Below are 26056 nucleotides of genomic sequence, written 5' to 3'. Positions count from 1 at the left end.
GATGTTTAGTGAGTTTAATCATTCTGAAAAATCTGACATTTTCAGGGTATCAATTTGAGTATCAGTTTTTTTAAATGAACCATTTATATACCTATGCTTTTGATATCCTATCTTGTACAATGTTTGAATTAATACTCATTTCTTACTGTCTTCTTAGAAATCTGTTTTTTGTTAGGCCAAAAAAGGGCAATATGGGCTGTCTATTGATTTTATTTTCACAGGATTATAATAGTAGCTACACTTTTTCTTACCACTGCGCCCGGCTGCTAACACTTATTTAGTGCCTACTACATGCCAGACATTACTCTAAGTATTTCACATATATTAACCTATTTAATCCTTATAACAATGTTATAAAGAAATAGGTGTTATTATCCTGTTTTGCAGATTTGTAAATCAAGGTGTTAGAGAGGTAAAGTAACGTTCCTAAGATTCTTACATTTATTTAATAAGTAGCAATGATAGGATTTGAACCCACGCTGGCTGCCTTTCATCTATACTGTTTTTGTTTTGTTTTGTTTGTCTCGGTGGGGCATGGTGGTTCACGCCTGTAATCCCAGCACTTCAGGAGGCCAAGGCAGGTGGATCACTTGGGCTCAGGAGTTTGAGACCAGCCTGGGCAACATGGCAAAATCCTATCTCTACTTTAAAAATACGAAAATCAGGCCGGCGCGGTGGCTCACGCCTGTAATCCCGGCACTTTGGGAGGCCAAGGTGGGCGGATCACAAGGTCAGGAGTTTGAGAGCAGCCTGACCAACATAGTGAAACCCCGTCTCTACTAAAAATACAAAAAATTAGCTGGGCGTGGCATCAAGTGCCTGTAATCCCAGCTACTTGGGAGGCTGGGGCAGGAGAATCACTTGAACCCGGGAGGAGGAGGTTGCAGTGAGCCGAGATCATGCCATTGCACTCCAGCCTGGGCAACAGTGTGCGACTCCATCAAAAAAAAAAAAAAAAAGCTGGATGTGGTGGTATGCACCTGTATATAGTTCCAGCTACTTGGGAGACTGAGGTAGGAGGATCACTTGAGCCTAGGAGATGGAGGCAGCATTGAGCTGAAATCATGCCACTGCTTTCCAACCTGGGCAATAGAGTGAGATCCTGTCTCAGAAAAAAAAATAGAGACAAGCTCTTGCTCTATTGCCCAGGCTGGAGTGTAGTAGCGTGATCACAGCTCACTGCAGCCATAAACTCCTGGGCTCAAGCGATCCTCCTGCCACTGCCGCTTGATTAGGTGGGACCACAGGCATGCACCACCACACGTAGCTAATTTTAATTAATTTATTTATTTATTTATTTATTTATTTATTTATTTTGTTCTATGAGTTGGAGTCTCACTCTGTTGCCCAGGCCAGACAGTGGCATAATCTTGGCTCACTGCAACCTCCACCTCCCTGGTTCAAGCAATTGTCATGCCTCAGCCTCCCAAGTAGCTGAGATTACAGGTACCTACCATAATGCCTGGCTAATTTTTGTATTTTCAGTAGAGACAAGGTTTTATCTTGTTGGCCAGGCTGGTCTCAAACTCCTGACCTCAAGTGATCTGCCTCCCCCGGCTGCCCAAATGCTGAGATTATAGGCTTGAGCCACCATACCTGGTCAACACCCAGCTAATTTTAAATATGTATTTTGTAGAGATGGGGTCTTGCTGTGTTGCCCAGGCTGGTCTCAAATTCCTGGGCTCAAGTGATCCTCTCGCCTGAGCCTCCCAAAGTGCTGGAATTGCAGGCATGAACTTGCTGCACCCAGCCTCATCTGTGCTGTAAATTATGTGCTATATTGACTCAATCATGATGACTATTGGTGGTTTCTGTACCATTTCCTGTTACTTACTGAAACACACCTACTCCATTAACTTCTTGGGTTAAGTCTAGAAAGTAACAGTTTACTTGTAAACCACATTTTTCTCCCCAATAAGTACTTGTTTTTAGATTATTGAAGTTTATTATTATTACCCTGTGATGTAAAACTGTCATTTGCTTAATCTCTGATTTTTTATTCTCAACCTCATCTTACTGAAGAGAATAAAACTCTTTTACCATAGTCTTAAAATGTGGAATTCTTGGCCGGGTGCAATGGCTCACGCCTGTAATCCCAACACTTTGGGAGGCCAAGGAATCATCTGAGGTCAGGAGTTTGAGACCAGCCTGGCCAACATGGTGAAACCCCATCTCTACTAAAAATAAAAAATTATCTGTGGTTGGTGGCACATGCCTGTAGTCCCAGCTACTCAAGAGGCTGAGGCAGGAGAATTGCTTGAACCCAGGAGGCAGAGGTTGCAGTTAGCAGAGATCGCTGCCACTGCACTCCAGCCTGGGTGACAGAGCAAAGCTCCATCTCAAAAAAAAAAAAAAAAATGTGGAATTATTTTCTGCAAAAGTTTTCTAATAGTATACCTTCTTCAGTGTGTCGATATATGTATGCCATTACTTTACAAGTAATACATGTTGATTGTATTGGAAATTATAGAAAAGATTATATTGGATTGTTTAGAAAATGTTTTTAAATATGAAGAAAAATATAAAAATTACTCCCTTGTTCCACTTTCCCCACTCTCAAGTCAGACTATGTTGCTTTCATAGTTAGTAGCTAGCAGCCTACCCCACTAGATTATATGCTTCACAGAGGGAAGGGACCCTCGAGACTTCACCGGATGAGGAGCACCCAATACCTTGCTTGCTGCCTGGTTTGTGATGGGCACACTATAAGAAAAAAAGTCTGAATGACAAAGTGTTCTTCCATACCAGACTTCCTCTTGAAAAGATAGGTCATAATGTTGTAGTCTTATATGCTTAAGTAGACAGTCAAAGCAAGAATACTCAACAAATGGCTATTTATCACTTGAAAGAAAGATCAAGTAATTATTTACAGAAAATGATGGGTCTACACAACAGGGGTTTTTGAATGTCTCCTTATTTAGCATATCTGATCTTATTGCTTCCTAGCTGGGTGTCAGCAAGGCATCTGTATTTAAAGGTTCCAAATAATCTGTGAGCTTTTTCTCAAGAAAATTCCAGGCTGAGGCTCTGGTCCTCTCTAGAATATGATTTTCTTTTTCTGACTTCTTTGGAAACTCCTTAAAGCAGAGTTCGTTCCTGGGGCCCATGATTCCACATTGTTCTTCAGAAAAAGCACACACTTCAGGCTAACAGCAGATAACACCAATGAACAGAGCACTTTCTTCATGTGCTGTCCAAACCAACATTAGGCTCTCTCCTTGTATTTCCCTTGGAATTTCTGTGTAATCCTGCATTGCAGAATTTTTCTTTCATTGTAATTATAAGTGTCAGTATACGTTTCTTAAATATGAAGAAATTTAACATTATTACACCTGAAAGTTTAACCAAAACTATTGTCAAACATATAATCATTGTTCTTTTTTTTTTTTTTTTTTTTTTTTTTTTGAGACGGAGTCTCGCTCTGTCACCCAGGCTGGAGTGCAGTGGCCGGATCTCAGCTCACTGCAAGCTCCGCCTCCCGGGTTCACGCCATTCTCCCGCCTCAGCCTCCCGAGTAGCTGGGACTACAGGCGCCCGCCACCTCGCCCGGCTAGTTTTTTGTATTTTTTAGTAGAGACGGGGTTTCACCGGGTTAGCCAGGATGGTCTCGATCTCCTGACCTTGTGATCCACCCGTCTCAGCCTCCCAAAGTGCTGGGATTACAGGCTTGAGCCACCGCGCCCGGCCCTAATCATTGTTCTAAAAAAATTTGTTTTAAGTAATTTGTATTAGGACACAGAACATCCATACATTGCAGTTGCTGGCTCGTTTTGTTTTTTTATTGGAGACAGTCTTGCTCTGTTGCCCAAGCTGAAGTACAGTGGAGTGATAACCTTTGCTTCCCGGATTCAAGTGGTTCTCCTGACTTAGCCTCCCAAGTAGCTGGGACTACAGGCACATGCTGCCACACCAAGCTAATTTTTGTATTTTTAGTAGAGACGAGGTTTCACCATGTTGGCCAGGCTGGTCTCTGACTCCTGACCTCAAGTGATCCGCCTGCCTCCGCCTTCGCCTCCCAAAGTGCTGGGATTTTAGGCACGAGCCATTGCACCCGGCCAACAATCGCTTGTTTATAAAGTCTCTTAGTGTGTAGGTTTTCTGTCTCATCTTTGCCCCCAGCTTATGTTTTGAAGAACCAACTTACTTGTCCTGTAAAGTTTGCTACATTTGAGATTTTGCTGATTGTTTCCTGCATGTGTCATAAACTAGTTGTTAGTTAGGTCTAAAGGCCTGATAGATTCAGTACTGAATTTTTGGTAAGAATGCTTCATTGGTGGGGGTATATAATTCTGTTGGGAAACACATGCCTGCTTGTCTTTTTGATGGTCATTGCCTGGGTCTGTTATTAATTAGGTCAGTGGTGCTCATGGTGGGTCACAGACCCCTGAGGGTCTCCCCGGGACAATGTCAAGGGGTACGTAAGATAAGGTCAAAACTTCTTATAATACTAAGATATTGTTCGCCTTTTTCACTATATTGAGAGTTGTATTGATGGAGTAAAAGCAGTGATGGGTAAAACTGCCAGAACCTTACCATGAATCAAGTGAAAATTAGAATTTTGGAAAACTTGCCTTTAACACCAGTAGCACCATAGCTTCCTAATACTTTCCTAATGAAATCAGTAGTGTTGATATTTAAAAAAAAAAAAAAAAAAAAAATTTTTTTTTGATACGGATCTTTGCTCTTGATGCCAAGGCTGGAGTACAGTAGCGTGATCTCCACTCACTGCAACCCCCGCCTCCCAGGTTCAAGTGATTCTCCTGCCTCAGCCTCCCAAGTAGCTGGGATTGCAGGCATGAGCTGCCATGCCCAGCTAATTTTTGTGCTTTTAGTAGAGACGGGGTTTCACCATGTTGGCCAGGCTGGTCATGAACTCCTGACCTCAGGTGATCCGCCTGCCTCGGCTTCCCAAAGTGCTGGGATTACAAGCATGAGCCACCATGCCAGGCCAAAAATGATTAGTGTATAATGAGATGTGTCAGTGTTTCGAAGATCTGCATAACTAAACCAGTATTCTCGGAATGACCAATGCATAGTATTACAAAATAATGCATAAGTGAAAGATCTAACATAGTAGAAAAGGTTTGTTTATGAGGTTTCAGAGTCTACATTATAGTTAACCTTTAGGAAACTACTACTCATCCAATTTTCGTGTCCTCATCCTCAAGAATATCCGCAGCTATCTAAAAGGCTATTAAAATACTCCTTCCCATAAAGAACTACAATAATCAAGACAGTGTGATACTATGATAGACACAGCAATCAATAAAATTGAAATAAGAGGTCAGATGCAGTGGCTTGTTCCTGTAATCGCAGCACTTCAGGAGGCAGAGGTGGGTGGATCACTTGACGTCAGGAATTTGGGACCAGTCTGAACAACATGGTGAAACCCCATCTCTACTAAAAATACAAAATTAGCTGGGTGTGATGGCTCATGCCTGTAATCCCAGCCACTTGGGAGGCTGAGGCAGGAGAATTGCAGACTCCATCTCAAAAAAAAAAAAAAAAAAGACAACCTAATTTTAAAATGGCCTGAGGTCTGAATAGTTATTTCTTCATGTATACATTGGATATGTATATATCCATCCAATGGAATATTGTTTAACAATTAAAAAAGAATGAAGTACTGATATTAAGGGTCTTTCAATTCTATAGCTACTGCATTATAATAACACTGCAGTGCAAAATGGATCTAAATAGACTTGGACTGTCATTCTTACCCTGCCACTTATTCCATGAGTGACTGACTTACTGAGCAACCCTTTCTGACAGTACTTAATGGTGATGGTGTGAAAGCGGAATAAGTTAAATATTGGCACATGGAGGTCTCAAGTATTGGGTCCCTCCTTGCTACTTTTTTAATTCGGGAATTCCAATGAGGACAGGAGGACATGATGGGAAATAGAAAACATTCTGAGAGTAATTTTTTTTTCTATGAAGGAATTTATGTTGTAGCTTCTTCCATTAGTACTCTAATTAAAGTATGACCATACACTTAAGATCTTTGTAAATGTGTGTAATGTGCATCAGAGTGCATAAGTCTAACCCATCTCAACGTTTGGAAACAGGCACTTTTAAGTTACTCTTTAAGAATGAGATTAGGGGAAAAAGGCTGAAAGTTGGGGCAGGATGGTACAAGGTATTAATAAAAAGTGGCCACAAGCACCAAATGTAAAGCTAAAGTAATCATACAAGTGTTCAACTACATACAAATGCATATGTAAGAAGACTAATGAGGCCAGTCGTGTGGGCTCATGCCTTTAACCCCAGCATTTAGGGAGACTGAGGCTGGAGGATCGCTTGAGACCAGGCAACATATTGAGACCTCATCTCAACAAAAAAGTTTAAAAAATAATAATAATGATAGAAAACGTGGGAAGAGTTGGAAGTACAGAGAATAATTCAAGTTGTCAGTAAGTTGTCAATAGTTTGTAAGCTATATGAGAGTGAATACTTGTATTTATTCAGTATTACATACATAGCATGATGAGTGGCATAAAGTAAATGCACATTTTCTGGATTAATAAATGAGATACCATAGCATTTTGTGTTTTGGGGGTTTTTGTTTTATTTATTTTTTTTTTTTTAATTTTTTTTTTTTTGAGACGGAGTCTCGCTCTGTCGCCCAGGCTGGAGTGCAGTGGCGCAATCTCGGCTCACTGCAAGCTCCGCCTCCCGGGTTCACGCCATTCTCCTGCCTCAGCCTCCCGAGTAGCTGGGACTACAGGCGCCCGCCCCTGCGCCCGGCTAATTTTTTCTATTTTTAGTAGAGACGGGGTTTCACCATGGTCTTGATCTCCTGACCTTGTGATCCTCCCACCTCGGCCTCCCAAAGTGCTGGGATTACAGGCGTGAGCCACCACACCCGGCCTTTTGTTTTATTTTGAGACAGGGTCTCACTCTCGCCCAGGCTGGAGTGCAGTGATGTGATCTTGGCTCACTGCAACCTCCACATCCCAGGCTCAAGCGATCCTCCCACTTCAGCCTCCCAAATAGCTGGGACCACAGGCGCCCACCACCACACCCAGCTGATATTTTTCTATTTTTCTGTAGTGATGGGGTTTCATTAAGTTGCCCAAGCTGGTCTCAAACTTCTGGGCTCAAGTGATATACCCAACTTGGCCTCCCAGAATGTTGAGATTACAGGCATGAACCACCATGACTGGCCACAATAACTGTTTAATAGAAGTCCTAGAATAAAAACGCTAGAAGGAAGGAAATAACCCACTAAATGCCACATTTTGTGATTCTGCAAGTAAAGAAAGAAAAAATTTACAGGGAACAGATTGACATCAAAATTCTCACATAGTAGGCCAGGCGCGGTGGCTCACACCTGTAATTCCAGCACTTTGGGAGGCTGAGGTGGGAGGTTTGCGTAAGCCCAGGAGTTTGAGACCATCCTGGGCAACATAGTGACACCTTGTCTCTACCAAAAAAAAAAAAAGCCAGGCATGGTGGCATGCACCTGTAGTCCCAGCTACTCTGGAACCTGAGGTAGGAGGATTGCTTGAGCCTGGGAGGCAGAGTTTGCAGTAAGCTGTGTTTGTGCCCTTGCACCCCACCCGGGCAACAGAGTGAGACCCTGTCTTAAAAAAAAAAAAAAAAAAAAGTTCTTATCTCCTGTATGTAAGAGGCAGCAAAGCAATATTCGGAGGGGAAAGAGGGAGGAAGTTGAATCCAGTCATGTGATGGCATTCCCAGAAAGTCTACTACCCATGCTTTTTGGAAAATGTTAAGGATATCTTCAAAGAAAAATAAATAGGAAGACACAAGGGGAAAAAAAAGGCACGGAAGTAAACAATGGTGTATGAAACACAAATTTAAATGCTTACTGACAATTTTTTTTGTTTGTTTTGTTTTGTTATTTTAGAGATGAGGTGTCGCTGTGTTACCCATCCTGGTCTTGAACCGACTGCAAGCAATCCTCAGTGCCTCAGCCTCACAAAAGTGCTGGGATTACCAGTGCGAGCCACTGCACCTGGTCACAAATGTTTTTTGAAAAATGTAAACTAGAATAAAATTTTTTGAAATATTGAAAGTGATTCAGGGAAAGATAGTAAAAGCACACTAAAGGTTTCATTTCTATTTGGGAGAAATTATGGGTGTTTTTAACATTGAAAGGTAATTCTAAATGTGGGTAACCCTTGCTATCCTTACTTGCACTGTGAGCTCAGGAACTACATAGATTAATGTACATTTTCACACAAACTCACGGCATCCAGAGTTTAGAAACCAAATAGGTTGGGATAATACAGTATTCTTTGCTATTCAAACCTTAGACCCAAATAGATTAAGGTGACAGGTTACCTTTTTTTTTTTTTTAATATTTAAAGGAAATAAACAGAATTATAAAAACAAACACAACTTCTTGGCCATTAGAAGGAAATAAAGTTTGAAGGGAAGGAGAGGATTTTTACAAAGTAATCCACTAGGGCCAGGTGTGGTGGCTCACGCCTGTAATCCCAGCTACTTGGGAGGCTGAGGCAGTAGGATAATTTGAGCCTGGGAGTTCAGGAGGTGCCCAAGCAACATGGCAAGATGCTGTCTCAAACACACGCACCCACACTAACAGGAAGACCAGGCCCCAGGTCCCTTTCATCTTCATTCATTCGTAAGTTAGTCTAAAATCCACTAGGTTTCAGACCAGTCATAGGTGTTCATGGTGGGAGGCAACAGTGACCTGGTGGGGCGTATCAGCAAAGCAGGGTGAGGATAATGCTTGTGTGTTGTGTAAAGAGGGGAGTGGGGTTGATGTCCGCAGCGACAGGAGATTAGTTATATGCAGAGGGGTTGATCAAATAAGGAAATAGATTGAGGACAATGGGAGGTGCCTCTCTGTTGGAGATGGGGTTGTAAATATGTAAAAGGGAGGAAACTAGAATAAATCCTGAATTATAGGTTTGGAATTGGAATTACTGGCATGAATTCGTGGTTCCCAAAATATCAAGATATATTCAGTATGGTAGTAATACTGAAAAAAAAAAGTGTGGAGAGATATACCTATGGATGTGGATGTATGTATGCATGAGGACCTGGAAGCAGCAACGCTGTAATAACATGACTATACCCAGCTCCCAGATCTTGGTTTCTAAATACCATTCTTCACTGAAAGGAACCAGGGCTCGGAGAAACACCTGACTTCAGGATTGGGGCAGGAATGGTACTCTGGAAGATCTTGCTGTGCCAAAAAAAGGAAGTGCTCAAAGAACAATGAGGACATGTCAAATGGATACAGAAGACACCTTGAAGGGCTTCCTGCAGGCTCATCTTGAGACAATTTGAACATCTAAAAAAAGTCATGGCCAGGTGCAGCGGCTCACACCTGTAATCCCAGTACTTTAAGAGGGCAAAGTGGTTGAGCTTGAGACCAAGAGCTCAAGACCAGCCTGGGCAACATAGTGAAACCCCCATCTCTACAACAAAATTTAAAAATAGCTGGGTATAGTGGCATGTGATGTAGTCCCAGCTACTCAGGAGGCTGAGGCAGAAGGATTGCTTGAGCCCAAGAAGTTGAGGCTGCAGTGAGCCAAGATCACGCCACTGCACTCCAGTGAGCAACAGAGCGACACCCTGTCTCAAAAAAAAAAAAGGAAGAAAGAAAATATCAGATGTGCACCCATAAAAAATGATGAGTTCATGTCCTTTGCAGGGACGTGGATGAAGCTGGAAACCATCATTCTCAGCAAACTAACACAAGAACAAAAAACCAAACACCACATGTTCTCATAAGCAGGAGTTGAGTAATGAGAACACGTGGACACAGGGAGGGGAACATCACACACCAAGGCCTGTCAGGGAGTGGGTGGCTAGAGGAAGGATAGCATTAGGAGAAATAGCTAAAGTAGATGACAGGTTGATGGGTGCAGCAAATCACCATGGCATATGTATACCTATGTAACCTGCACGTTCTGTACCTGTATCCCAGAACTTAGAGTATAATTTAAAAATAAATAAATATCAGATGTAATCCATTGAACAAAACAGTAATTTGTGAGTCCATGCTGATTAAAATAAAAGAATAAACAGAGACATAGCCAGGTGCGGTGGCTCACGCCTGTAATCCCAACACTGTGGGAGGCCAAGGTGGATCGCTTCGAGCTCAGGAGTTCAAGACCAGTATGGGCAACATGGCGAAACCCTGTCTCTACAAAAAATACAAAAATTATCCAGGCATTGGTGACACGCGCCTGTAGTCCCAGCTACACAGGAGGCTGAAGCTGGAGAATCGCTTAAGCCTGGGAAGTGGAGGTTGCAGGGAGCTGAGATTGTGCCACTGCACTCCAGCCTGGGGGACAGTGAGACCCTGTCTCAAAAGAAAAAAAAGAGAAACTTCTCTTTATAGTAGATTACCAACAGATGAATGAGTCAGAATAATGATATTAGAAAATCACCACTTGGCAATCACCATAGCAAAAATTAATCCGGCCAAGAAACATCAATTGCTAAAACTAGTGTATGAAAGTTTGATGAGGAACAGCATTTACACAGTCTCAAAGTCCTCCCTGCAAAATGCTTCCTGATGATTACAAAAGGAAAAACTACATTGGAGAAACCTGGGAGACCCCACTTCATTCAAGTTATCACAGTTAATCACAGTTCACATAACCAGTGCTGGGACAAATCAAAATTGTATAACATTTGATACAAATGCAATATGAACACAGCTTCACTTCAGTGATATTCTTCATAAAAATGCATAATGTGAATCTAATCATGAGGAAACATCAGACAACATTGTTCCCATAATGTTCTTTTATGGCGATTTTGTTTTTTTCTGATCCAGGATTCAGTCCGGATAGATGTAGCTTCTGAATAGAAATTAAGGGATATTCTTCACAATAATTGGTCAGTCATCTTCAAAAGTCAAGTTCATTAAAATCAAGGAAATACATAGAACCGTTTCAGGTTGAAGGAGCCTAAAAGAGACAATGACAACTAAATGCAATATGAGATCTCAGCTAAACCATATCTGGTTTTCCTTTTTGTGTTTTTTGTTTTGTTTTGTTTTGTTTTGAGACAGAGTCTTGTTCTGTCTCAAAGCTAGAGGGCAGTGGCGTGATCTTGACTCACTGCGATTTCCGCCTCCCGGGTTCAAGGGATTCTCGTGCCTCAGCCTCCAGAGTAGCTGGGATTACAGGCCTGCCCCACCATGCCCAGCTATTCTTTTTGTATTTTCAGTAGAGACAGGGTTTCGCCATGTTGGCCACGCGGGTCTCTAACTCCTGGCCTCAAGTGATCTGTCCGTCTCAGCCTCCCACAGTGCTGGGATTGCAAGTATGAGCCACCACTCCTGGCTTTTGGGGTTCTTTTTGAGACAGGGTCTCACTCTGTCACCCAGGCTGGAGCACAATGGCACAATCACAGCTCGCTGCAAACTTGACCTCCTGGGCTCAAGTGATCCTTCCATCTTGGCCTCCTGAGTAGCTGGAACTACAGTCATATGCCACCATGCCCAGCTAATTATTATTATTTTTACTGGTAGAGGGAGGGTGGGGAGTGGGGTGGAGGGGGAATGGGGTGGGGGTGAGGGATATTCTCACTGTGTTGCCCAAAGTGGTCTTGAATTCCTGGACTCAAGCGATCCTCCTACCTCGGCCTCCCCAAGTGCTGGGATTACAGGCATGAGCCACTATACCCAGCCCCATGTCTGGTTTTAAACTAAGTTTAGTAGTTTGTTATATAGCACAGAACATTAACACAGATAATCTAATTCATGAACATAGATACGAAACCCTTGAACAAAAAGATTAACAACTAGAACCCAACAATTCATGAAAATAACTGCATCACAAACAAAATATACCTGAGGAATAGAAGATTAGTTTAATATGTGACCATCATTGATAATGAACAACAATAACAGAATAAGGAAGAAAATCTCATGATTACCTCAATAAATACAGAGAAATCTGGTCACAATCATGAATCTATCCATTCATGATTACAACTCTTCAAAACTATGACTGCAAACATCATGCTTAATGGTGAATTATCCAAAGCTTTCTCTCTGAGTTAAGGAATTAGCTATCTCCACTTCTATTCACTAGTTTACTATATTCACTTTTTTCACTATTTTACTGGCAATCCTCACTAGTAAAGAAGGTAAGAAGTAAGACTTAGGAAAAAATTAAACTGATTTTGTTGCAGACAACTTGAATGTGTTTATAGAAAATCCAAAGAACCTATGTAAAAAGTAGACTTAAGTAAATCAAGTTAGCCCATACGTAGTGGCTCACATGTGTAATCTTAGCACTTTGGGAGAGTGAGGTGGGAGGATTGCTTGAGCCCATGAGTTTGAGACCAGCCTGGGCAACATAGCGAGACCCTGTCACTATTTAAATAAAAATTAAAAAATTAAAGAGTAAGTCAGGTTAGAAAGGTTCCTAGAGAGACAACCAACATATGACAAATAATTCTATTTTTACCTACCAGCATCAAACACAAAATGAAACTTTTAAAAGACCCTATTGATTAGGAGAAAGTGAAGGACTTGGGAGAGCCTCACTGACAAACAGAGCAAGTTTACAGGATTTAAGTCCTGCAGAACCACCACTGAGGTGACTTCGAGAGATACCTCTGTAAATACATCACAAATATCAAATACCTACAAGACAAGACACCTCTGCTTGCCAGGATTCCTTATCCAGGTGTCAAAGAATGAATATTCTTAATATCTTTGTGTAGCCTGAGACTATATGTAGGTTTTTTTAAACCATTTGGACATAAGTTGGGGCGCATACTATGGATTCTTCAATACCTTGCTTTTTTTGACTTACCAGTCATGTATCTGGAGAGAAATCCATTTTAGCAAAAAATATGTCTACTGTATTCTTTATTTTTATTTTTATTTTTATTTTTATTTTTATTTTTTTTTTTGAGACTGAGTCTCACTCTGTCTCCCAGGCTGGAGTGCAGTGGCGCGATCTCGACTCACTGCAAGCTCCGCCTCCCGGGTTCACGCCATTCTCCTGCCTCAGCCTCCGGAGTAGCTGGGACTACATGCGCCCGCCACCTCGCCCGGCTGATTTTTTGTATTTTTTAGTGGAGACGGGGTTTCACCGTGTTAGCCAGGATGGTCTTGATCTCCTGACCTCGTGATCCGCCCGCCTCAGCCTCCCAAAGTGCTGGGATTACAGGCGTGAGCCACTGCGCCCGGCCTATTTTTAATTTTTTAAACTTGCAGAAGAGTTGCAAGAATAATGCTCGTTAGTGGGTCTTCACTTGGATTCACCAACTGCTGGCATGTGGCTTTATAGTATGTGCTTTATCACTCCCCTTCCTTCCCGTCCTCGGGTTCCTGTTTCTTCCTGAACCATTTGAAAACAGGTTGCATATATCATGCCCCTGTCCCCCAAAAAACTTCAGTGTGTATTTTCTAAGAACAAGGGCATCCCCTTGCATAAACACAGTACAATTTTATCAAATTCAGAAGATTCAACATTAATAGAAAAAACCATCTGCATATTATCCATATTCAAATTTCATCAATTGTTCCCATAATGTTCTTTTATGGCAATTTTTTTTTTTTTTTTTTTTTTCTGATCCGGGATTCAGTCCGGATAGATGTAGCTCCTGAATAGAAGTGAAAGTCCTCCCTCCCCAGGGTGAGGAAATTCCCTCAGGGCTCCTAGGTGTGGTGTAGTCGCTGGTAAGGGGGAATGAGTGCCCAAAGCAGGCAGGGTTGCTGTAGTGTCCACTAACTCAGTGGTGGTAAATGTTTTGTGCACATGTAAGTGTGTGTGTGTGTGTGTATAATATATACACACGCAAGAGAAACTGAGTGATGGAGGAAGGGAGGTTATATGTGTAATTCATTCTCTGAAGCCTAATCTTTTTAAAACATTTCAGACAACCAAGTAACAGTGTCTCATGGCAACATGCTAGAATCTTGAAGGTGAATGGAAAGGATTATGATGTATAGAAAATCCAAGTTGGAGTGGTGCCTGATACAGGTGAAAATCAGTTTGCAGCTACTGGAAGAGAGAGGAGCATATCAGTTGTTTAAAACAAAAAGCCAGTGTTAACAGGCTCAGAGAAATGAAGTTGAAAGGAATAGTTGTAGCTGCTGAATAGAAGCGAAATTCCAACGTGGTTCCATTAAAATGACTTCTCAGCGATCTCTCCCTGCAGATGACTTCGGTATCTACTATGTCCTGTGAGCCTTGATCTACTACAGCTTTCTAGATAAGCCCAGCTCAGAGGAGTCAGGGGATACATGCTACATTCAGGAGGGTTCTCCCAGGTGTGACCCATGGGAGGTCCCCCGAAAGGAAGGAAGATTGTGCCTAATATCTTGGCAATAAATACATGTTCTTCCTAAAGAGTAACAGTCTAGGACCTCCTGTGATATCAGTGAGTAAAAGTGAAAATGACCATTCTTATAACAGTGAACACTTTTCAAACTGGCATAACTGTGCTTAAAAGCATGTGAGGTCACTGTCTCATGGAGGCCAACTTTAAATACAATATATGGAAAGAAAAATCCCAGAGGACATAGATACCGGGTTGCCTGGCATGATATAAAAAATTACAAGAGGGGCTGGGTGCGGTGGCTCAAGCCTGTAATCCCAGCACTTTGGGAGGCCAAGACGGGCGGATCACGAGGCCAGGAGATCAAGACCATCCTGGCTAACACGGTGAAACCCCGTCTCTACTAAAAAATACAAAAAACTAGCCGGGCGAGGTGGCGGGCGCCTGTAGTCCCAGCTACTCTGGAGGCTGAGGCAGGAGAATGGCGTGAACCCGGGAGGCGGAGCTTGCAGTGAGCTGAGATCCAGCCACTGCACTCCAGCCTGGGCGACAGAGTGAGACTCCGTCTCAAAAAAAAAAAAAAAAAAAATTACAAGAGGAAGCTCTGTGCAGGGAGAGGAGGTGCCCTTCGGAACCCTCAGTGTTCTCTCCGTGCAGGCAGGTCTGGCCAATTCACATGAACACTCTAATCCTGTAGCTTACTGGGAAGGACATCCTAGACCAGTCACTTAAAAAACTTTTTTAAGTTGTCATTTATTGATGAACCTGTGTCAAGTACCTTGCATGATACCTTCATAATCCTCACAACCATCCTATAAGGCAGATGACATTATTCATATTTTATAGACAAGAAACAGACATAGAATCCCAGATCCTATAACTAGTAAATGGCATAGTTGGGATTTAAACTAAGATCCATTTTTTACAAAGTCTGTGCGCTTTCTCCTTTCATGTATATATGTGTGTGTGTATTTATATGTATATAGCTATATACATATAGACATATATGTGTGCTCTTAAGATATCTATATGCATGCTCTTAATATGTGTATATGTTATGCTTTCAATATATATGCTATATATACATATATACACAAATACACACATATATAAATCACATATATAGGCAATCTTAATATATATAAATCCAAATATCTTAATGGATAGATATATTGGGAGAGAGGGAGGGAGGCAAACAGATGATAGGCAGGTATTCCTTTTCTCTACATACCACCACACACCCCACGAGTAAATGACTAAATCACTTCAAACCTGACATCTCATCTGTAAAATGGGATGTAAAAATAATTGTTCCTGCCTTACACAATTGTTGAGAGATTTAATGGGAAAATGCATGTTAAGTACTTAAATAGTGCCAGGCTCACTACCTGATAGCTATTGTTTTATTAACTTTTAATAATAATAATAATAATTTAATTACTTGTCCAGCAAGTTGTCGGTTGTCTTGCTTTGGTTTTAGAAAGAAATTTCTATCTGTCTTATTTGGCTTCAGGCACTTGCTCACAGTTCTGTTCTAAGTAATGTAATTTTGTTTTTAATTTAATTTAATTTAATTTATGTAATAGAGACAAGATCTCACTATGTTACCCTGGCTGGTCTCAAACTCCTGGCCTCAGGCAGTCCTCCCACCTCGGCCTCCCAAAGGGCTGGGATTACGGGTGTGAGCCACTATGCTCTGCCATGCTGTAATTTTAGACTCCAAGTTCCCATACTTCCTGTCCTTGGTGGGGAATGCATTTGGAGGAAGTCTTATTAAGAACTCTTCTTTATTTCACAATATTGAGAGGCTTATTGTCATTTGTACTTATTTTGTTCTCTCAAAACCCTTTCTTTCCATGTGGCACCAACACAGTGCAGAGTGCACAGATTACTATGATACCCTTCCAGTTAAGGAGGCTGATGGGAGCCAGCCCTGTTCTCAGGGCGTCACTGGCTTGCGGAACTTGGGCAACACATGCTACATGAATGCCATCTTACAGTGTCTCTGCAGCATCTCGCCGCTGGTGGAATACTTCCTCTCCGGGAAGTATATCACTGCTCTTCAAAAGTAAGCCCATTTGCATTCCCTGCAGCCCAGCTCCCACCCCCACTTCCCCACAGGTGAGGTTAGAGAAGGAACTCTGGAATCCCTATTAAGGGATTAAACAAACAAGTCAGTAGAGGTTGTAGCTTCCCAGATAACATGCGAGAGTAAGTAAAAGTGGGAAGGGCAACCAAGAAATGAATGCAGCTCCTTTATTTTTATTTTTATTTTTTAAATTTTTGTTGTTGTTGAGACAGGGTCTCGTTCTGTTGCCCAGGCTGGAGTGCAGTGGAACGATCTTGGCTCCCTGCCACCTCTGCTCCTCAGGTTCAAGTGACTCTCCTGCCTCAGCCTCCTGAGTAGCTGGGATTACAGGCACGCACCTCCATGCCTGTCTATTTTTTTTTTGTATTTTTTTGTATTTTTAGTAGAGAGGGGGTTTCACCATGTTGGACAGGCTGGTCTTAAACTCCTGACCTCAAGTGATCCACCTCTCCCAACCCACCACCTCGGCCCCGCAAAGTGCTGGAATTACAGGCATGAGCCTCTGAGCCTGGCCTCCTTTTTTTTTCTTTTAGACAGAGTCTTGTTCTGTCACCCAGACTGGGGTGAAGTAGTGGTATGATCACAGCTCACCGCAGCCTCGACCTTCTGGGGGCTCAAGCGATCCTCCTGCATTGGCCTCCCAAAGTGCTGGGGTTACAGGCATGAGACACCACGCTCTTCCATTTTGAGACTAATTTCCCAGGCTTGGGTGATGAAGTGCCTTCTTTTCATTAAATCAGCCAGAAACATATCCCTTTCTTCTTCCAAGCGATTGCAGTGAGGTTGCCACTGCTTTTGCCTACCTGATGACAGACATGTGGCTGGGAGACTCAGACTGTGTCTCACCAGAAATATTCCGGTCAGCTCTTGGCAACCTCTACCCAGCATTTACGAAAAAGACGCAACAAGATGCTCAGGAATTCTTGATTTATGTCCTAAATGAACTTCATGAAGCTCTAAAAAAGGTAAGTAGAATTAATGACCTTGAAATAGGATAGTTCTGCACCTTTATCAGCAACTTCCATTTTTCCTTCTTTTGCTTGTTCAGTTAATATTGTCTACTTTGTGCCAAGCACTGTGGTAGGTGTCCCATGGAGAACATCCAAGTTAGTATTTCAATGTGTAGCTGTATTTACCAAACTTACTTGTCATCAGAATCACCTGGGAAGATTTTACAGCACAGATGTTAAGGCACATACTCCAAGGGTAATGAATTAGAACGTCTTTGGGGAAAGCTTACTTGGCATTTCCAGTGGTCAGCCAGGCGTGGGAAACACTAGTCTACTTTTCTTTGGAAATAAAGGCTGCATGGACTAGTTTTTAAAAGTGCAAAATAAGGCCAGGCGCGGTGGCTCAAGCCTGTAATCCCAGCACTTTGGGAGGCCGAGACGGGTGGATCACGAGGTCAGGAGATCGAGACCATCCTGGCTAACACAGTGAAACCCCGTCTCTACTAAAAAATACAAAAAACTAGCCGGGCGAGGTGGCGGGTGCCTGTAGTCCCAGCTACTCGGGAGGCTGAGGCAGGAGAATGGCGTAAACCCGGGAGGCGGAGCTTGCAGTGAGCTGAGATGTGGCCACTGCACTCCAGCCTGGGTGACAGAGCAAGACTCCGTCTCAAAAAAAAAAAAAAAAAAAAAAAAAGTGCAAAATATATTCCTCATGAGAAATATAGAATTTTATAGCTTACATTTTCTTGGGACCTACAAATCCATGAAAATATTAAGCTTGATATTAGATTAAGCAACAGATCTACGCACTACAAAGTTTCATCCTCGTACCAAACACGCCTAACCTGAGTTCATCACCGAATTAGGACATATGTTTCATTAAACATGAAGTCATCAGTTACTCTAGAGGTTTTGCCTTTATTTACAAAACTCACTGCCCTTAGTCTTGGTCTGAGACCCACATTCTCTGAAAATGTGTCCTTGACTTTATGTAATGTCCTTCCGCTAATGTTACCTCACTGCACCTCTAATACCCAGGGAATGGTTAGCATCGAGATTGCAAACTATAGCTATTAATTGTTCTCATTGGCAGGCCTCAGTTCCGTTTTTCATTTAGAGTAATAAAAAAAATTCATGGCCGGGTGCTGTGGTTGACACCTGTAATCCCAGCATTTTGGGAGGCGGAGGCGGGTGGATCACTTGAGGTCAGGAGTTCGAGACCATCCTGGCTAACATGGTGAAACCCCATCTCTACTAAAAGTACAAAAATTAGCCGGGCATGTTGGCGGGCGCCTGTAGTCCCAGCTACTCGGGAGGCTGAGGTAGGAGAATTGCTTAAACTCAGAAGGTGGAGGTTGCAGTGAGCTGAGATCTCGCCACTGCACTCCAGCCTGGGTGACGGAGTGAGACTCCGTCTCAAAACAACAACGAAAAAAAAAACCAACAATGAAAAGAAAGAAAAAAAAACGTATTCATGGCAGCACTTTTTAAAGAGAAGAGGCGAATGGGCAGTAAAAATCCCTCATGTCCTCTTCTACAGCCAATCTGAAACAAATAGCGTTCTGTTTCCCAAGATCAGACTAGGAATTAGGGGAATGAAGTTACTGTCAGGGTGGAAGACTTTGGCAGCAGAGTGTGACGAAATGAGCAAGCAGAAGTGGAATGGTGAGCACAGCCCCAAATTAGAGCCAGCTGTGGAGCTAACGCATCTTCAAAATGTATATTCTACTGAGGCTCTTCAATCACTGAAAACTCAGGGTGTGCCCCAGAAACACTGTTGCTGAGTATGAGCTAGATCCAAACCAGGCCACAAGGCTAGTTCTGCCAGGCTGCCTTAGGAATTTCAGATTTGCTCTCTTATCTTTTTTTAAAAAAATTAACCCTGTAGAGACAGGATTTTGCTATGTTGCCCAATCTGATCTCAAACTCCTTGTCTCACGTGATCCTCCCGACTCAGCCTCCCAAAGCACCACGATTACAGACGTGAGCCACCATGCCTGGCCAAGATTTGCTCTTTTAAAAAAGTGTTTTCTAGAAGTTAAAGGAGAAAAGGCTACAGAATTTAACCTGAAGGGACTGGAGATAGGAAAGATTGGATTTCTTAATATTTTACCTTTAGATCTGCTTGAGTGACCTAATGCTAATTTAGCTTACTTACCCCCTTCCCAGGAAAAACTAGCTCCCAAGGCTGGTAACTTATGGGGCCATGGGTATATGTTTTACCAGAGTTAGGGTGTCATCACTCCTCTGTTTCACCTAAAGGGAAAATATCTGAATTATCAGAAATCACACATGATATATATACTTTCAAGGATATCTTACTCTATTGTCTGAATCCAAAACTAAGTGGTTTCTGGTAGCAATGTATCATTCTGATAGAAAAAAAAGCAGTCATGTCATTGAAAACTTTTTTTTTTTGAAACATGGTCTCACTCTGTCACCCAGGCTGGAGTGCAGTAGTGCTAACACGGCTCACTGCAGTCTCGAACTCCTGGGCTCAACTGATCCTCCAACCTCAGCCTCCTAAGTAGCTGGCACCATAGATGTGTGCTACCACACCTAGCTCATTTTTTTTTTCTTTGTAGAGATGGGATCTCACCATGTTGCCACAGTCTTTTTTAAATAACCAGTAATTAATCTGGGTGAAATTTGCTCCTTGATTCAGTACCACTACCCCCGGAGAAGATCACACGAGAAAGGTTCTGCTCAGAGATGCTGCAGGAAGTGGATTACCACTGAGACATCCGTCATCACCCAGCTGTTTGAAGGGCAGCTCAATTATAGCATCGTGTGTTTAAAGTGTGAGAAATGCACCTACAAGAACGAAGTCTTCACTGTCCTCTCACTCCCCATTCCATCCGAATATGAATGCTCCCTTCAGGTAGGAATGCGGTATTCCTGGACACTTTGTCTTGCTATACTCTCAGCCTGGATTTTCTCAGGGCTATTTCCTACATTTGTTTAGTATGAGAGGCAGCTTTATAACTTTAATTTTAAAAGAAATAGGCTGGGCGAGTGGCTCATGCCTGTAATCCCAGCACTTTTGGCCGAGGCAGGCGGATCACCTGAGGTCAGGAGTTCAAGACCAGCCTGGCCAACATGGTGAAACCCTGTCTCTACTAAAAATACAAAAATTAGTTGGGCATGATGGCGGGCACCTGTAATCCCAGCTACTTGGGAGACTGAGCCATGAGAATCGCTTGAAGCCGGGAGGTGGAGGTTGTAGTGAGCCAAGATCGCACCACTGCACTCTAGCCTGGGCGACAGAGTGAGTCTCCGTCTCAAATAAGTAAATAAATAAATAAATAAATAAATGAAAGAGGAAGTCCATGATGACAGAATTTTTTTTTTAGGGACATACTGGTCAAAAGCTACTAGGAATTCAATCATATTTTTAAATGTACTCAATGAAATAGCCTGATTGTAAAATTGGAAATATAGTGGGGTTTATTCAGTCTATTGAGATAGATTTGTGCATAAAAGAAATTTGTAATTTCTAGAAAAAATTTGTGACCCTCCCTTACCCCAGAGGTCTGTAAGGCCCAGACTTGGAACTAGATATAAAACATTCTAAACTCTCAGTCTCGCGCTCTTATATTTTGGACTAAAGCTGTGAAATGTTTTGGAAAGACAGAATGGAATCTAGTGCCTTGGTTTACCTCTCAAATTTTCTTCGCCACAATGCCAAAAGTTAATCTGTAACTGGGGATGTGGGCATGGGGTGAGTGGCAGTAGAAGGCAGCCAGCGATAAGGAGCAAACAAGGGGCGGACAGCAATAAGTTTTCTTGCAGAATTATATAAATTTATATTTTTTTCTTCCTAAATTATGAAAGCACATTTTATTGCTAAAAGTTTTACCTACCAGAATTGGAGAATAGAATCCTATTACTTATTCAGCACTGGGCTTTGTTTCTCAGCTCAAACTGCTAAAGATTGTTGGAAAGAAATTCCAAACACCCAAGTAAGGTGCCAGTGGGTCCTCTGCAAACAAAATCTGTGCTCATCTTCTTCTTCCAGTTAGTGGTTTGCAGAACCAAGGACCTGGCCACATTGAGGATCTCTCCTATGGATATGGGGTCTAATTTTTCCCTGTTCTGCTATCTTTATCATAGGCCACCCCCAAACCCTGAAAGTCATTTTTGTCACCAGATCATTTTAGCAATGAGATGAATAGCATAAAGCAGCTGCCTGATTTCACTGGTGAAAATTGCAAAGTTGCTTGAGCCATTACAGGCTCAAGCCTGTAATCCCAGCACTTTGAGAGGCCAAGGCAGGCGGATCACGAGGTCAAGAGATCGAGACCATCTTGGCCAACATGGTGAAACCCCATCTCTACTAAAAATACAGAAATTAGCTGGGCATGGTGGCATGCACCTGTAGTCCTGGCTACTTGGAGGCTGAGGCAGGAGAATCGCTTGAACCCAGGAGGCGGAGGTTGCAGTGAGCCAAGATCGTGCCACTGCACTCCAGCCTGGTGACAGAGCGAGACTCCCTCTCGAAAAAATAAATAAATAAAATAACAAATAAATAAATAAAAATTGCAAAATCACTATTATTCAGGAAAAAACAGAAAAGTTAAAATGCTGATTTATAGGCTGGGTGTGGTGGCTCACGCCTGTAATCCCAGCACTTTGGGAGGCCGAGGTAGGCAGATCACCCCCTTTCTACTAAAAATACAAAGATTAGCTGGGCTTGGTGGTGCGCGCCTGTAGTCCCAGCTCCTTAGGAAGCTGAGGCAGGAGAATCACTTGAACTGTGAGGTGGAGGTTGCAGTGAGTCGATGCCACTCCAGCCTGTGCAACAGAGCGAGACTCCATCTCAAAAAAAAAGAAAACAAAAAACCCAAAAAACTGATTTATAGATTATAAGTGAGGTAGGCACTCAAATCCATCTCAGTAACAAGAAAGAAACACCTTCTAGGTGGATTTTACAGGTATCTGGCTGCAACTAGTGAGACTGTTATCTTCTGGACTTGTTGACTTTGAGAAAAGCACTGAGAATTACATTTCCTCGGCATTTGCAAAATTCCAATAGAAACAGAGAGTGCAGGTCGCAGTTGATCCAATTTGGTCACCAAATCCTTTTTTTCCTGAACAGGACTGTCTCCAGTGTTTTTTTCAACAAGACACACTGACCTGGAACAACCAAATTCACTGCTCCTTTTGTGAAACCAAGCAAGAAACTGCCGTGAGGGCTGGTATTTCCAAGGCACCCAAAATAATTATTTTTCACCTTAAAAGGTATGGATTTTTACATTTTGTGGGCACGTATTTTCGAACAGCTTTCTAGAGATGTAATTCACACGCCAATAATTGGCCCATTTAGAGTATACAGTTCAATGATATTTGGTATATTACATTATTGTTTTTAAATTGTGATAAAATACATACAGCATAACATAAAACTTTGCCATTTTAGCAATTCTAATCATACAATTCATTGGCATTCATTATTCACAATGTTGTGCAACAATCATCACTGTTTCTAAAACTTCTTCATCACCCAAACAGAAACTCTGTAACCTTTAGTAACTCCACATTCCTGCCCCGCCAGTCCCTGGTAAGATACTTCAGTGATGGTCTGTCAAGGTCTTTGGTGTATTTTAAAAATTGGGTTGTTGGTTTTGGTTTTCTTTCTCTCTTTTCTTTCTCTCTCTCTCTCTCTCTCTCTCTCTCTCTCTCTCTCTCTCTCTCTCTCTCTCTCTCTCTTTCTTTCTTTCTTTCCTCCCTTCCCTCCCTTCCCTCCCTTCCCTCCCTTCCCTCCCTTCCCTCCCTTCCCTTCCTTCCCTTCCTTCCCTTCCTTCCTTCTTTCTTTCTTCTTTTTGAGATGGAGTCTCACTCTGTTGCCAGCTGGAGTGCAGTGATGTGATCTCGGCTCACTGCAACCTCCACCTCCCGAGTTCAAGCTATTCTCCTGCCTCGGCCTCCCTAGTAGCTGGGACTACAGGTGCATGCCACCATGCACAACTAATTTTTTTTTGTATTTTTAGTAGACATGGGGTTTCACCATGTTGGCCAGGATGGTCTAATCTCTTGACCTCATGATCCGCCTGCCTCGGTCTCCCAGAGTTCTGGGATTACAGGTGTGAGCCACTGCGCCTGGCCAACTTGTTGGTTTTCTAATTGTTGAGTTTTAAGATTTCCCTTCCCTTCCCTTCCCTTCCCTTCCCTTCCCTTCCCTTCCCTTCCCTTCCCTTCCCTTCCCTTCCCTTCCCTCCCCTCCCCTTCCCTCCCCTCCCCTCCCCTCCCCTCCCCTCCCCTCCCCTCCCCTCCCCTCCCTTCTTTTTTTCAGTCTCTTGCTTTGTCACACAGACTGGAGTGCAGTGGTGCAATCTCAGTTCTTGCAGTCTCCACTTCTCTGGTTCAAGCCATTCTCCTGCCTCAGCCTCCAGAGTAGCTGGGACTACAGGCACCTGCCAGCATGTCTGGCTAATTCTTACTTTTTTTGGTAGAGACAGGTTTTCACCATGTTGCTCAGGCAGGTCTCGAACTCCTGAGCTCAGGTGATCTGAATGATCTGCCCACCTCAGTCTCCCAAAGTGCTTGGATTATAGGCATGAGCCACTGTGCCTAGCCAAATTTCTTGTATATTTTCAATAGCAGTTCTTTACCAGATGTGGTTTTTTGTTTTTTTTTTTGTTGTTGTTGTTGTTTTGTTTTTTTTAGTCCATGGCTTGTTTTTTATTGTCTTGACAGTTTTGTAGAGCAGAAAATTTTGACTTTAATGGAGTCCAGCTTATCAATTCTTTTGTAAAGGAGGCCTTTGGTGTTGTAGCTAAAAAGTCATTGCCAAACACAAGATTATCTAGATCTTCTCCAGTGTTATCTTCCAGGAGTTTTGTAGCTTTCTGTTTTACGTTTTGGTCTGTGATCCATTTTGAGTTAATTTTTGTGAAGGGTGTAAGGTTTGTGTGTGGATTCTTCTTCTTTTTTTTTTTTTTTCATGTAGACATCCAGTTGTCCCAGCACCATTTGTTGAAAAAGGTTATCTTTTCTCCATTGTATTACCTTTGTTCCTTTGTCAATGATCAGTTGATCATATCTTTGTGGGTCCATTTCTCAGCTCTCTTGTCTATACCATTCTTTTTCTAATTTTTTTTTTTCAGCAATACCACACTGTCTTGATTATTCTGGTTTTAAAATAAGTTTTGAAGTTTGGTAATGTCAGTCCAATTATGTTTTCCTTCAGTATAGTTTTGGCTACTCTGGATCTTTTACCTCATCCCATAAACTTTAGAATCATTTTGTCAATATCCACAAAATAAGTTATTGGGATTTTGATTGGGATTACATTGTATTTACAGATCAAATTGGGAAGAACTGACATCTTGACAATATTGAAGCTTCTTATCCATGAATATAGAATATATCTCTGTTTATTTAGGTTCTTCTCGGATTTCTTTCATGAGAATTTTCTAGTTTTCCTTCTATAGGTCTTGTACATATTTTGTTAATTTTATAACTAAGTATTTCATTTTTGAGGGTGCTAATGTGAATGGTATTGTGATTTTTTTAATTTAAAAATTTTTGTTTGAGACGGAGTCTTGCTCTGTCACCCAGGCTGGAGTGCAGTGACACAGTCTCGGCTCACTGCAAGCTCCGCCTCCCGGGTTCACACCATTCTCCTGCCTCAGCCTCCCGAGTAGCTGGAACAAAGGTGCCCGCCACCTCGCCCGGCTAATTTTTTGTATTTTTAGTAGAGACAGGGATTCCCCGCGTAGCTAGGATGGTCTCGATCTCCTGACCTTGTGATCCGCCCGCCTTGGCCTCCCAAAGTGCTGGGATTACAGGCATGAGCCACGGTGCCCAGCCAGTTTTTCCTCATGTATTTTGACCCTTTGTTGTTAAGTGCATGTATGTTAAGAATTTCTATGTCTTCTTGAAAAATGGATCCCTTTATTATTATATATGGCCCTTTTTATCCTCAATCACTTTTTTTGTTTTGAAGACTGCTCTGTCTGAAGTTAATATAGCTACTCCCACTTTCTTAGTGGTAGGATGGTTTGTTTTCCTCCATCTGTTTACTTTAGTCTCTATGTGTCTTTATATTTCAAGTATGTTTCTTGTACACAGTATATAGTTGAATTTTGTTTTTGATTCACTGTGACAATCTGTGTTTTAATTAATGTATATAGACCACTGACATTCAAAGTGATCGTTGATGCTGTTGGGTTAAATATCTGTTGTACTTGTTACTGCCTTCTATTTGTTGCCCTTGTTCTTTGTGTTCCTGTTTTTATCTACCACTCTTTTCCCGCTTTTTGTGGTTTTAATTGAGCATCTTATATGACTCCATTTTCTCTCCTTTATTACCATATAAGCTATACTTTTTAAAACATTTTTTAGTGGTTGCCTTAGAGTTTGCAATATACGGCCGGGCGCGGTGGCTCAAGCCTGTAATCCCAGCACTTTGGGAGGCCGAGACAGGTGGATCACGAGGTCAGGAGATCGAGACCATCCTGGCTAACACGGTGAAACCCCATCTCTACTAAAAAATACAAAAAAACTAGCTGGGCGAGGTGGCGGGCACCTGTAGTCCCAGCTACTCGGGAGGCTGAGGCAGGAGAATGGCGTGAACCTGGGAGGCGGAGCTTGCAGTGAGCTGAGATGCGGCCACTGCACTCCAGCCTGGGCGACAGAGCGAGACTCCGTCTCAAAAAAAAAGAGTTTGCAATATACATTTACGACTAATCCATGTCCACTTTCAAGTAACACCATACTGCTTTCCTTGTATCACTGCTGTCATTCATTTCACTTATATATAAAG

At 42.3% G+C, this 26056-nt stretch overlaps 1 protein-coding gene across 1 annotated transcript in view; it reads left to right on the top strand.

Annotated features, from left to right (window-relative positions):
* Positions 1 to 13928: 13928 nt before the first annotated feature.
* The window catches only part of USP50 (ubiquitin specific peptidase 50), a 47903-nt gene continuing 35775 nt past the window's right edge, over positions 13929 to 26056 (top strand). Inside the window, exons 1-5 of the mRNA XM_045395446.3 lie at positions 13929 to 14155; positions 16124 to 16318; positions 17109 to 17304; positions 19955 to 20170; positions 22388 to 22530. Coding sequence (XP_045251381.2) covers positions 14103 to 14155; positions 16124 to 16318; positions 17109 to 17304; positions 19955 to 20170; positions 22388 to 22530 — 803 coding nt within the window. The 5' untranslated portion in view covers positions 13929 to 14102. The remainder of the gene's footprint in view (positions 14156 to 16123; positions 16319 to 17108; positions 17305 to 19954; positions 20171 to 22387; positions 22531 to 26056) is intronic.

Source organism: Macaca fascicularis, chromosome 7, assembly GCF_037993035.2.
Source record: "Macaca fascicularis isolate 582-1 chromosome 7, T2T-MFA8v1.1".
NCBI lineage: Eukaryota > Metazoa > Chordata > Mammalia > Primates > Cercopithecidae > Macaca > Macaca fascicularis.
Note: the sequence above shows the minus strand (reverse complement) of the source record. Positions and strands in the feature narration are given on the sequence as shown.